General features: G+C 32.7%; 1 protein-coding gene, 1 long non-coding RNA gene and 1 pseudogene across 2 annotated transcripts; 2 read left to right on the top strand and 1 right to left on the bottom strand.

Annotated features, from left to right (window-relative positions):
- Positions 1 to 1,268: 1,268 nt before the first annotated feature.
- On the top strand, positions 1,269 to 5,029 carry LOC125846769 (receptor-like protein kinase HSL1). Its single transcript, XM_049526364.1, has 2 exons — positions 1,269 to 3,991; positions 4,551 to 5,029. Exons 1-2 carry the CDS (start codon positions 1,381 to 1,383, stop codon positions 4,940 to 4,942), a joined length of 3,003 nt encoding a protein of 1,000 aa, XP_049382321.1. The 5' UTR covers positions 1,269 to 1,380; the 3' UTR covers positions 4,943 to 5,029.
- Positions 5,030 to 9,920: 4,891 nt separating this feature from the next.
- Positions 9,921 to 12,387, bottom strand: LOC125849432 (uncharacterized). Its single transcript, XR_007444627.1, has 2 exons — positions 12,286 to 12,387; positions 9,921 to 10,243 (listed from the first exon to the last, which is right to left on the bottom strand). It is a non-coding gene; the product is annotated as an uncharacterized LOC125849432 (long non-coding RNA).
- Positions 10,250 to 11,606, top strand: LOC125847921 (flavonol 4'-sulfotransferase-like; annotated as a pseudogene).
- Positions 12,388 to 13,530: the final 1,143 nt, after the last annotated feature.

Here is a 13,530-nt window from a genome sequence, read left to right as displayed (position 1 = left end):
AATAATTCAAAATTTTATCAGTAGCTACTATGCATTCACTTGATAATATAAAACCATTAGAAAATAACGCTCATTTTATGCAATGTTTTTAAAGAGACTAAAAATTTGAATCGATGTCATAGATACGTTACCATAATTAAAAACTGGACCCATACAACATGAAAGTTCATGCTAATAAATTGTGGTATTTCCACCATTAATTAGTGTAGCACAAAATGAATTAATTAAATTCTACATCTTTATTTCAAAAATGTTAAAGACCTTTCTATCGAATTGGTCGATTTAAATTTTATCCATTTTTATCACATGAAACTACTTCAATTTTATTTTAAAAAAAGGGTAATGCTAAATGACCAAAAAATTTTGCCAAAAATTTAAAAAATTTATAATATTTTTTTTATTTTAAAATAAACTGATTTTTTTTTCATTTTTAATTAAAATATATTAAAGTTAAAAGGGTAAAAATATTCAAAAAAGTAAAATAACATAGTGTGAAATATGTTATTTTACCATTATGGCCAAATTCTAGACAAATTTTCTGGCCAAAATGATTTTTCCTTTTAAAAAGTTATAGATAATGTTTTAATAATCAATATAGTATATGTTTTGTACTAGTAACTAACAAATTAACAAACAGATACACTACCTATTAATTATATGATTTTTTTTTGGTTACTCTAATAATAATTTTTCAATAATGGTATACACGTTTTAATTCAACCAAAAATTTAATAGTTAAACACAAAACATAATATAAACTTTAAAACGGAAACATCTGATTTAATTTTAAAATTACTCATAATAATACATCATTTAACTTGAAAAATATATAAGAGTTAACCACATGATCATATTTCTTTGAAGAATCTTAATAGCTTAGTTAGTTAACTATATGAACGTTTAATTTATTTTGATAAGCTTCAATTCCTCACTTTCTAATTTCCTCTTTCATTTCTCCTTTCCTTACTCTTCATTAAAAATAAAAAATTAATATATCTTAAAATATAAATTTAAAAAATAAATAAATTAACGTATTTCAATGGATAGTAATAAATAAACATTACTCATATATAAAAATGGTTGTGTTTCCCCTTTAGATAAAACCCAGATTTTGATGCAATTTTTTTGTACTCATGGAAAATTATAACAAAAGGAAAAAACACACACAATCATTTCCACATTCAAAGAATATTTGAAAAAAAGGATAATATATGAAAATAAAAAAAAAAACCAATTCACTATAAATGTCTCTCTGAAAAAATAACTTACTAATACTAACATGTCTTAGTCAGCTTTTACTACTCCCTTTTCCCAAAAAGAAAATTGCAGTCTTTCTTCTTCTTCTTCTTTGTTCTTTCTTGATCCCCAGAAAACCAAAAAATGAAATCTTCAATTTCAATAATGTTTCTTCAAATCTTGGTTACCCTTTTGCTCCCAACTTTGATTTTCTCACTTAACCAAGAGGGTCTTTATTTACATAATGTGAAGCTTGGATTTGATGATCCTGATAATGTTCTTTCAAACTGGAATGAATATGATGATACTCCATGTAACTGGTTTGGTGTTTCATGTGACCAATTGACTCGCTCTGTTACATCATTGGACCTTTCTAATGCTAATGTTGCTGGTCCTTTTCCGACTCTGCTTTGTCGGTTGAAGAAGCTTCGTTACATTTCGTTGTATAACAACTCTGTCAACAGTACTATTCTTGAAGATTTCTCTGGGTGTGAAGCAGTGGAGCATCTTGATTTGGCGCAGAATTTCTTGGTGGGTACACTTCCGGCGAGTTTATCTGAGCTCCCAAACTTGAAATATCTTGACTTGTCGGGTAATAACTTTACCGGAGATATTCCGGCAAGTTTTGGTTCTTTTCAGCAGCTTGAAGTTCTTGGGTTAGTTGGAAACTTGCTTGACGGGAGTATACCGGCATTTCTCGGGAACGTTACGACGTTGAAGCAGCTGAATCTGTCGTACAACCCGTTTACTACGGGTCGGATCCCGCCGGAGCTGGGGAATCTGACGAATCTTGAGGTTTTGTGGCTTTCCGACTGTAATTTGATTGGGGAGGTTCCTGACACATTGGGGAGCTTGAAGAAGATAGTGGATTTGGACCTAGCTGTTAACTACTTGGATGGGCCGATTCCGAGTTGGCTCACTGAGCTGACTAGTGCTGAACAAATTGAGCTGTATAACAACTCGTTTACCGGGGAGTTTCCGGTGAATGGGTGGTCGAAAATGACGGCGTTGAGGCGAATCGACGTTTCGATGAACCGGGTAACTGGTACGATTCCGAGGGAGTTGTGTGAGCTGCCACTTGAGTCACTCAATCTTTATGAGAACCAGATGTTTGGTGAATTGCCACAAGGCATTGCAACTTCACCAAACTTGTATGAGTTGCGCCTTTTTCACAACCGTTTTAATGGGAGTTTACCTAAACATCTTGGAAAAAATTCACCTTTGTTGTGGATTGATGTGTCAGAAAACAATTTTTCTGGTGAAATTCCGGAAAATTTGTGTGGGAAAGGGTTGTTGTTGGAGCTTTTGATGATAAATAACTTACTTTCCGGTGAAATTCCGGCGAGTTTGAGTGAATGCCGGAGCTTACTGCGCGTGAGATTGGCACACAATCAGTTATCCGGTGATGTTCCGGAGGGGTTCTGGGGTCTGCCACACCTTTCTCTGCTTGAGCTCATGGACAATTCACTCTCCGGTGATATCGCGAAAACTATAGCCGGTGCTTCAAATTTATCAGCTTTGATTTTGTCTAAGAACAAATTTTCAGGTTCCATCCCAGAGGAGATTGGTTCTCTGGAAAATCTTCTTGATTTTGTGGGCAATGATAACCAGTTTTCTGGGCCTTTACCTGCAAGCCTGGTGATTCTTGGACAATTGGGAAGGCTGGATCTTCACAACAATGAGTTAACTGGTAAGCTTCCAAGTGGGATTCATTCTTTGAAGAAATTGAATGAATTGAACTTGGCAAACAATGATCTTTCTGGAGATATCCCCAAGGAGATTGGGAGCTTGTCTGTTTTGAATTATCTTGATCTATCAGGGAACCAGTTTTCAGGGAAAATCCCAGTGGAGTTGCAGAATTTGAAGCTCAATCAGCTGAACTTGTCGAATAATGACCTTTCGGGTGATGTTCCCCCTGTTTATGCAAAGGAAATGTATAAGAGTAGCTTTTTGGGGAATGCTGGTTTATGTGGAGACATTGAGGGCTTGTGTGAAGGAACAGCTGAAGGTAAAACTGCTGGTTATGTTTGGTTATTGAGGTTACTCTTCACCCTTGCTGGATTGGTGTTTGTTATTGGGGTTGCTTGGTTCTACTGGAAGTACAAGAATTTTAAGGAAGCTAAAAGGGCTATTGATAAGTCTAAATGGACTTTGATGTCGTTTCATAAATTGGGTTTCAACGAGTATGAAATCTTGGATGCTCTTGATGAGGACAACTTAATTGGCAGTGGCTCTTCTGGGAAGGTTTACAAGGTGGTTCTGAGCAAGGGTGACACTGTTGCGGTGAAGAAGATTTTGAGAAGTGTGAAAATTGTAGATGATTGTAGTGATATCGAGAAAGGTAGCATTCAAGAAGATGGGTTTGAAGCAGAGGTTGAGACGTTGGGGAAGATTCGACACAAGAACATTGTTAAGCTATGGTGTTGTTGTACAACTAGGGATTGCAAACTTTTGGTCTATGAGTATATGCCTAATGGAAGTTTGGGTGATTTGCTACACAGCAGCAAAAGTGGCCTGCTAGACTGGCCTATGAGATATAAGATAGCCATGGATGCAGCTGAGGGACTCTCTTACTTGCATCATGACTGTGCTCCACCTATCGTTCACAGAGATGTTAAGTCAAATAACATCTTGCTGGATGGTGAGTTTGGAGCTCGTGTTGCTGACTTTGGTGTTGCAAAGGCGGTCGATGCCAATGCTAAGGCAATCAAGTCTATGTCTGTTATTGCAGGGTCTTGTGGTTACATTGCTCCAGGTTAGTGGATTAACTTTTTCAGCTTCAGTTTCATGAATTTGTGTTGAATTTGTTCATATTGAGTTTTACTTGCAAATTATTATGCCTGTAAGTTTATGGATTACTGTAGCCTTTCAAAAATGAGATCTAGTATTACTGTAGCTATGTGGCATCTATTGTGTAGAAGGCTAGATCTATATACTACAATATTTCCTAGATATTCCACATTTGTTAAGTAATTGGCTCATATCTGGAGTACCCCCTAATACAGTAACAGTGTACCATTGCTCTAGATCATAGTTTGTGAACAGTTAAGTAGGCTCCACGAGTTTCCGTAACCAAGTTAAACGGTTCTGATTTAATCGCTCTTGAGCACAAAAGACTGTATTAGGACTGTAGAAAAAGATATATATTTAGCTTTCCACTTATGATGTTTGAAATCTGAACAGCTAGCTATATTGTGGGCGGCTGCTATGTTTTATAACCACCCACCCATATTTTTCGTTTCATGTTGGTCATTCTTTGTTGTGTTTGTTTCCTTGCAACTGCTGAGTTGACTGAATTCTTTTTTGCATTCCAGAATATGCATACACACTGCGGGTGAACGAGAAGAGTGATATATACAGCTTCGGTGTGGTCATCCTAGAGCTTGTAACGGGGAAACGCCCTGTGGATCCTGAGTTCGGGGAAAAGGATCTGGTGAAATGGGTATGCAGTGCATTGGACCAAAAGGGTGTAGATCATGTAATTGACCCTAAACTTGATACTTGTTTCAAGGAGGAGATATGCAAGGCCCTAAACATTGGCCTACTCTGCACTAGCCCTCTCCCAATTAACCGACCCTCGATGAGACGAGTCGTTAAAATGTTGCAAGAAGTGGGTGGTGGGAACTTGCCCAAGGCTGCCTCAAAGGATGGCAAGTTGACACCTTATTACTATGAAGAAACATCTGATCAAGGAAGTGTGGCTTAAGAATGTCTCAACAAATTTTGTCCTTTAAAAGTGAGACTCAATTAACTTCTTTGTTCATCTGCTAACTACTTAATTCTTTCCCCACTATTTCCCACTAGATGTTTGGGTTGATGGCAAAGAAAGAATTGAAGTTGAATGAAAAAAAAGAATATTAGGAAAAAAAATAGAGTTGGATCAAGAAGCTTGTTTTTCATTGTAAAAATCTCATCCAACTACCAAAAGTTATTGCAGTAAGTATTTTACTATCTGGCACTAAAAGATCTTAAATGTGCTACCTATACTCTATTTCCTTGACTGTGATTTTTATTTATTCTTTTGAGTCTAATCAAGCAAATTTTAAAGTTAGTTGTTACAATTGAACTACTGCTTTTAATACTCTCCGTTTCCATTCGTTTGTCTTACTTCCATCTATAATCCATTTAAAAAAGAATATCTCTTTCTTTTTAATTCAACTCTTTAGTTTCAACTTTAAAAACCAATTATTTTCTTAATACTCTTGTATCATATCAAAACCAGACAATCAAATGGAGAAGTAACTAGCAAAAGAAGGGGAATATTTCAGCTTCCTCTAGGCTTAATTGTTGAAAGATGTTACTGTAGTATTTTGAAATTTGTAACTGTGTAAGAGAATGTGAAGCCAATTATTAGGAAGTAGTATAGTTTGGTGAGTTATTTATGGCCCTGTTTCACATTAAAGTGTAATGGGGTCCCTTAGCTTATTCATCTCTACGGCTCAAATACATCTGAAACAGTTCACCAGAAATATAGCTAAGGGAAGAGGACAATCCAGAGCATGTCCACAAGGACACTAGCCATTTGGTAGCCCACATCTGAGACTTCTTGCACGTGTGCTTGTTTTTTTTTCTTGATTTATAATATTTTAAATATTGGGATTAAGAAAAAAATGAAAAGAATAATTTAGATATTGGATCAACTTTATCAAATCTGGACTGTTCAAAATTCAAATAAAACATTAGGTATATACCTATTACTCTTTACATTGAAAAGGTAGACAAAAAGGTTGTTTTTAGGGAAACATCTAGGATGGTTTGGTACTGATATTAGTTATGTAAATTATTAGTTTTGAAGAAAATTATGTATTTTTTTTTAATAAAAGAAGAAATTTCGATAGAATATAAGCTTTTCAGAAATCCGTATAAATAAATAATACATGTAAAAGTTATGAGGAAATTTATGTATTATTTTATGAAGGATAATACATACATAACTAGTAATACATATATATAATAATGCATATGTCATTTATAATTAATTTCTACATTAATAATACCTGCATGACTCTAACCAACTATCAAATGACCCCTAAAAACTTAACTTGAAATTACTTTAGAGGGATTATCCAATAGTTTTGTTCATTGAATAAGGACATGGTAGTTGGAACAACAATTCCTTATATTCATATTTATTGTACTTAATTTGTTTCCCATGTGGATAAGTAACTAATTATCTTTCCTATTTCTATCTAATTATACAGCAATTCTTCTGGGTGGTCACTATTTGACACCTCACACCCTTTAAAATGGAAGGATACAATAATATCTGAGGTAGGTAAACTTTGGAACTTCACAATAAATTGGCATAAATATACTGCATAAGTCTTATTTTCACGGGGAGGAAAGTGACCTAGAATGCGATATAATTTTGTGTCCTTTTTATAAAGGGAAAATGTTTGAAATATATCTGAACTTTGATCGAAATTGGTGTAACAATTCCAAACTTTGGGTAGGAACTATTACCCTGTATATCTTTAAAATACACTATTAAATAGTGCATGGGATAATAGATCATGTCCAAAGTTTGAAATTGTTACAACAATTTCAATCAAAGTTCGAATATATTTCAAACCCTTTTCCCTTTTATATAAAAAGATTCTCGTTTTTACGATAAAAAAATCTGAAAAAGACATTTTATTTTCTTCATTTTATAAACGCGTCAAGATCTTAATTCCTAAATATATTTAAAGGGAGATATCTTTTATTAATAAGAAAAATAAATGGAGAAGAATTAAGGGTAAAATGGATGATATGAACTTATGAAATAGTAGTTGAACTTTATCCAATAAGTTTGTCTTTGGTGAAGGGCAGGGTGGTTGGAAAAAAAATTCCCAATTCATTATCATTCAATTCAATGTACGTGAGATAACCCTCTTGTCTCATTGAAAAAGAGTAAAAACAAGAGAAAGAAATAGGATTTAGAGCAAAGTTGATATAGTAGATTTAGTTGAGAAATAAATTCCCAATTCCTTATTATTCAATGCACTCCATTTTACTAATATACATAAAGTTAACTCATCTATAAACACTTTATCGTGTAAAAAGTAATTTTTCTCTAATTTTTACCCTTAAAAATCAAACTTATCCTCAATGGACATAATATTCTTGGGCAAATTACAGAAATCACATACTTTTAAGGTAAAATTACAATCTATCCCATAAAAGTTTATAATTACAGAAATTCCTCAAACGGATACAATAATATAAGTACTGATACATTAATCTGATGAGCGAGATACATTAATCGTTAAGTAAGATACATTACATTTTATACATGATACACTAATCTGATGCGTGAGATACACTAATTTGATGCACTGATACATTAATCTGATGCGCAAGATACACTAATCTGATGCGTGAAAATGAGGAATTTTGGAAATTTGTAAAACTTATTGGGGATAACGGTAATAAGTAAACCAAAAAGTGGGATTTTTGTAATTAATCCTATATTGTTTAATGGCGCGGGGCATAACTTTGTGAGATATTATGATACAAAAATACTCAAATTTATGCTCGCAAAAAAGTTAGGGGCAAAAGTGCAAATGACCCGGTTGCTTTCCCAATAGTAAGATTTTGATAGGCCCATGCACGTGTACACATAACAGGCCCAAATTACAAATCCAGTATCTTTGTGGGCCTTTGACCCCACTCTGTACATTTGTCAGTACTTACTCGGGCTTTAATACTGATTCCCCGTGGCCCATTTTCTCAATATCCTTTCATTTTCAGCTTTTATAATTTCCTCAGTATTTTTGGTAGCTCTTTAATTCTTCCTCATTAATGCTTCCACACCCTAACTTTCTTTAATATCACGTCAACACCAAAACTTTCAATGATTGTTCTTTCTTCTCCTCATTACTGCTCCATTCATCACTTGTGTTAAGTTAAATAGACAAAATATTCGACCCAATTCACATTTGATATGAATAAAAAGGGATGATATTACACCCATACTATCCATTACTTCTTATTAGGTAAAGAAATAAGAACGTCTAAGTTGCAAGCAAGATTCTATGTTTTCTTAAAAGATATATTTCTTTTTTGAAAACTGAGTGGTCTTGAATCGAGTCTATATGTCAGAAGTCAGATCTCAAGTCTGGATCTGTTTAAGAAAATTTTTGAAAAATATTTTTCTAATTTAAGAAAGTTACAATTATTTTTTCCTTAATTTACATATGAAAGCCATTTTTCTTAAATCAAAGAAAAATAACTCATTTTTCTTTTAGAAGTATCTACACCTTTACCTATTTTAAAGAAAGTGCAATTAGTAGACTGGTTAATCCACTTTTGTATGATTGGATAACCAACTCATTTGAAACGGATTGAATCAAAGGGATAACATAATTTTTGCCTAGATACATAGTGCGATTCTTATTTGTTCTCTCCATCTCATTTCGGCCCTGTTTGGCCATGCAATATAAAATCGTGATATGGAATCATGATATGATATCAAAATATGAAATCATGAGATGAAATTGAATTTGTTTGGACATGCGACATGATATTTTGGATTGTATATTTTCTCATAAACATAAAAATCTCATAAGTTGTAAAACTATTAAAATATTCCCAATTGTTTATTCAATCTTACCAAATAAACAAAAAATTATAAAATCTCATAATATTATTACAAAACTATTTGTTTTCCACTTAAGTAACTGTTTCACCTAACTTTAATTCAATAAAAAAAATGAACATAGATTGTAGTGTACTAGTCTTTAATATAATTTTCCATATAGTACGAACAATCTCTTCACGTTAAACTTGCATTTTTCGATCATATGACCGAGAAGACGAACCAACATTTTTACTTTGGGTCATTTGTTGGTCAATATCATTAGCAACTATGTTTTCATGCTCATAAACCATAAATATTTTATCACTTCTTTGATATTCTCACAAATAATTACGTGACAATGTACAAGTTATGATAATTTTCACTTGTGTGTCAATTGTCATAATGGTTCATGCCTTGTTCCACTTGTGTGCAATTACACATTTTCAGTGCATTAATTTTGAGCTAAAATCAAACATATTGGAAGTAGTGATTATCAAACATACATCACCAATTTTTGTCCTTTTTCATATTAAATTGCTTAAAACATTTTCATATGTAGCTGAAAGAAAAGTTTTTCTTATTATGAAAAACCAAAAAAGTATCACTCCCTCCGCTCTTATTTATTTATATTCACCAAATCAATTCCTACTTTATCATTTATATTTATCAAATTTAAAGTAATAATAAATTTTATGTTGGTGAGAATAATAATTTTTTAAATGTAATAATATGATTATTAATTTTATTTACATACGAAATAAATGTTTAGTAGATATAATGTGGGGTTGTTTTAACAAAATATAAACTTGTGGATTAACTTTTGTATTAAAAAAATCCAAAATCATGATATGAAATTCTCATATCATGATTTTTGGAGAATATGATATTTCATCTCATAATATGAAATTATGAGATGGAATTAGCGTGAAAGCGCATGTCCAAACGCTAGTTCCATCTCACGATTCCATATCGTGATATGGTATCGAATGGCCAAACGCTATTTCATATGCCTGTCTTCACCCTAAGATGGATATTTATAAGTGAATTAAAATTTAATTGTTTGTTATAAGTGGAGATAGAGCTTCAGAGATACATGCATTCTGATGAATAACGAAGAAAAATGTAAAGAAATAATTTCTTATGATCAATTGTATAAGTTGAATAATATACAATATTTTATTGATCTCCAATGAAAAAATCATATAACTAAAAAAAAATAACATGTGCAGTAGCCATAAAACCGATCACCCAAAAATAACGAAGGAAATACTTCTTGCAATAACATGTGCTGGCAATGTAAGTGACAGAGCAGATGCTATAAAATTAATAGTGGAATTGAATCACTCGTCAAGTGATAACTAAGGTAGAATCTCACCAACAAAGGTTGTGGAGGACGGTGGTAACTACTTCTTCATCTTTAATCAAAGGTTTTGATCAGTTCAAATCCTGGATATGCAATTGCTTTTGCTAACATAAGCAAAACAAGAAAAATCTCAAAGAATAAAGAAATGTCTAAGACCATGTGGAGGACTAGTAATGGCATGTTCAATCTTGTTGAGACGGCCTAACACTTGCAGGATTAAATATATCATATATGAACATGCCATTGCGAGTAAAATAGTAAGTATAAAGTCAAATAATTATTTTTTAAAGAAAAAAGAGAACCTCTCACAACCCAATCCATGATCCATTTACTATCTTCTCTTCATTCTCTCATAAGCTAGCTAGCTAGCCAGTATTTGGTTGAATTAAACCTTCATGGATTCTTCCCCCATCAATAACATGACCATAAACCTCTCTCATGTTGCCGAAGAAGAAGAAGAAGCGAGCTCTAAATTCAAGAAGCTTATATCAACGCTTCCAAAGGGAAAAGGGTCGAATGATTTCATGGATTTGTATCAGTACCAAGGCTTTTGGTATCCGTTTCCAGTGCTTCAAGCTATCATTTCAGCACAACAAAACTTTAAGTCTTCTTGGAACGATATATACTTTTGTAGTGCTCCTAAAACTGGTTGCACATGACTCAAAGCTCTGTGTTACGCAATTGTAACCAGAGATCATTTTAATATGGAAAACAGCCCTTTGCTCACTAATCTTCCTCATGTTCTCATTCCTTCCTTGGAATTTGATTCTCCAAAAAATCCTTCCGATATGAAGGCTCAAAATATTCCTCTTATAGCCACACATATACCATTTGATGCTTTACCCAAATCTGTCCAGTCCCTGGACGGTACAAAGATGATTTACTTGTGCAGGGAACCCAAGGACACTTTCATTTCTCTTTGGCATTTCATGCAAAGATTTACATGGCTGCAGCAAGGAGAGTCAGATGAAACAACAGAATTGTTAATTTCCTTTGAGGAAGGGTTCGAGTTGTTCTGTGAAGGGAAAACAATGTGGGGACCGTACTGGGATCATGTTTTGGAAACAAAATTTAGACAAGCCAGAATCACTATTGTTTCTCAAATATGAAGAATTAACAAAAGACACATTGTTCTACGTGAGAAAATTGGCTGAGTTCATGGGAAAACCATTTTCAAGGGACGAAGAGGGAGAAGGGTTACCAGAAAGGATTGTCATATTATGTAGTTTTGACAACTTGAGCAATTTGGAGGTGATTAAGAATGGGCAGGATCGGTCAATATCCTCTTTGCAGATAGATAACAGCGCCTATTTCAGGAAGGGTAAGCCCGGAGATTGGAAGAATCATCTAACAGATAACATGATAGAAAGAATGGATCATATCACAAAAGAAAAGCTAAGAGGATCAAACTTTAAATTTGGTGTGTCAACCATCACAAATTCATAGGCAAATCCTATTTCTCTTAAATGAAATAAATTGTATGTCTGAGTGGTTCCGTTATCTTTCAGAATATCACTATCGTTATTTTCTTTTTGCATTTCACTTTGTAATCAATACTTCATATTTCATGATTTCTATTTAAAATCACACGTTTAAGTCTTACATTTATCAAGGTATATAGAAACTTATCTCTGATAACAATGTCTCTTAACCTCATTAGTTGTTGTTTTTTTTTTTGGACAATTAGTTTTTACGCCTCATCAGGGCCTTCTATTCTATTATAATCATTGAGTATTGGGAAAAGGGTAAAAAATATCTCTGAACTACTGAAATAACACAATTTTGTTGTCCTTTTTGTTTTTTGGACCAAAATTGTCCTTGCCATTAGCCAAGTGTAGCACTTAAGCCCCTCCCCACTTTGGACCAGATTTTTCTAATTGCTATAGGCTCCGCCCCCCTAAAAGTTTGTCCAAGAATACAATTGTTTACACTCACTCTGCACACTATACCAACTCCTAATATTGGGGTTAGTTTTACAAATGAAGTGTTCTATTCCTTGCTGCTTACATATTTGTAACACTCAAAACAATGATTGAATTGACAAAATCACAACAGATAAATTTGCAAATCATATTAATGAAACATCAATATAGCAAGAACAAATTAGTTTTGAGATTTAACTTACCTCTTGATACCAAAAAACCTTGTTATGGAGAAAATTGTCTTCAAGGAAGGGCCTTTGATTTCCCTGTAACTGCCGCCGCAGCGTTCAAAGCTTTTACTCTAATTTCATTTTATGATTTGGTATCCAAACGGGTCAAAGCCCTTTTCAGGTGTGAGATATGGGCCAACATTCAAAGCCCACTGAATTTTATTTAGATACTTCTGTTATAACATGTTTTCCTTGAGCATTTGAAATAGTGATAACATGTTATTGCATTTTTTATTCAAAAAATTGAAAAAATGGTGTATGTGTTCTCAAACACCTATTACGTAGATAAGATAATAAGTTAAAATATGTCAACTTCTTTAATTACGCAAATCAACCTTATGAATAATTTGTAGAAACTCATGCATGTTCCGAGAGTATGTTCCCCTTGTTGATGATGTGTATAATTAAAGAGGGTGTTGTGGTTTGTGTGATTAACTTATTTATTATAAAGAAACTTTTCCGAAATATGTACAAAAAATATATAATAGAAATTATTTATCACATGTTCAAAATATTCAATTAAAAATATATTATACTTCAAATAGCTAAATAAAATTTAGTGCAATTTTAAAAAAATTATCGATATATTCGACTTTTCTATAATACAAACACTAATACACATGGATTAACAATCAATGCGAGGGGAAGTTCCAAAGATGATATTAAGTCATTAAAATTCCTCAAAAAGGAACAGAGGTCAAGCTTAAAAGTTCAATTGAAGGTGCAAGTTAGTCAAGGGAAATTTTTTTTAATAAAAAAATCAATGTCATTTTGACCATATCTCTAATTACAATAGGGACTATATCTAGTGTTTTTTTTCGTCATTTTTACTTGTCATGTTTTACTTATCGAGAATTAAATTGAATAAACTTTGACTAATACTTTATGATGTTTTAAGGAGTGCAACTTAAAGTATTTTTCATATAGTTTTCGAATATTTAAATTTTAAACTTAAATATTAAATTAATCAAATTTTATTTAACTTAAAAAATTAACCCAAAGAAATGTTATAATAATTGATCAAATTAAAATTACAAGTAAAGTTCTTGATCTTTGTAATAAAGTATACAAGAAAAATCGATCGAATTATTTATGGCTTATAATATTATATATATCCTGGCAAAAAAACTCTGTCCATACGTTAAAGTAAAACCCTAAAAACCAAAGCTTCCTCATAAAGCTTCATATTGCGTAGCTTCTCTGATAAGTTTCAGTTTC

This window comes from Solanum stenotomum, chromosome 12 (assembly GCF_019186545.1).
Source record: "Solanum stenotomum isolate F172 chromosome 12, ASM1918654v1, whole genome shotgun sequence".
NCBI lineage: Eukaryota > Viridiplantae > Streptophyta > Magnoliopsida > Solanales > Solanaceae > Solanum > Solanum stenotomum.
The sequence above is the reverse complement of the archived record's forward strand: the minus strand, read 5'-3'. Positions and strand labels throughout refer to the sequence as shown.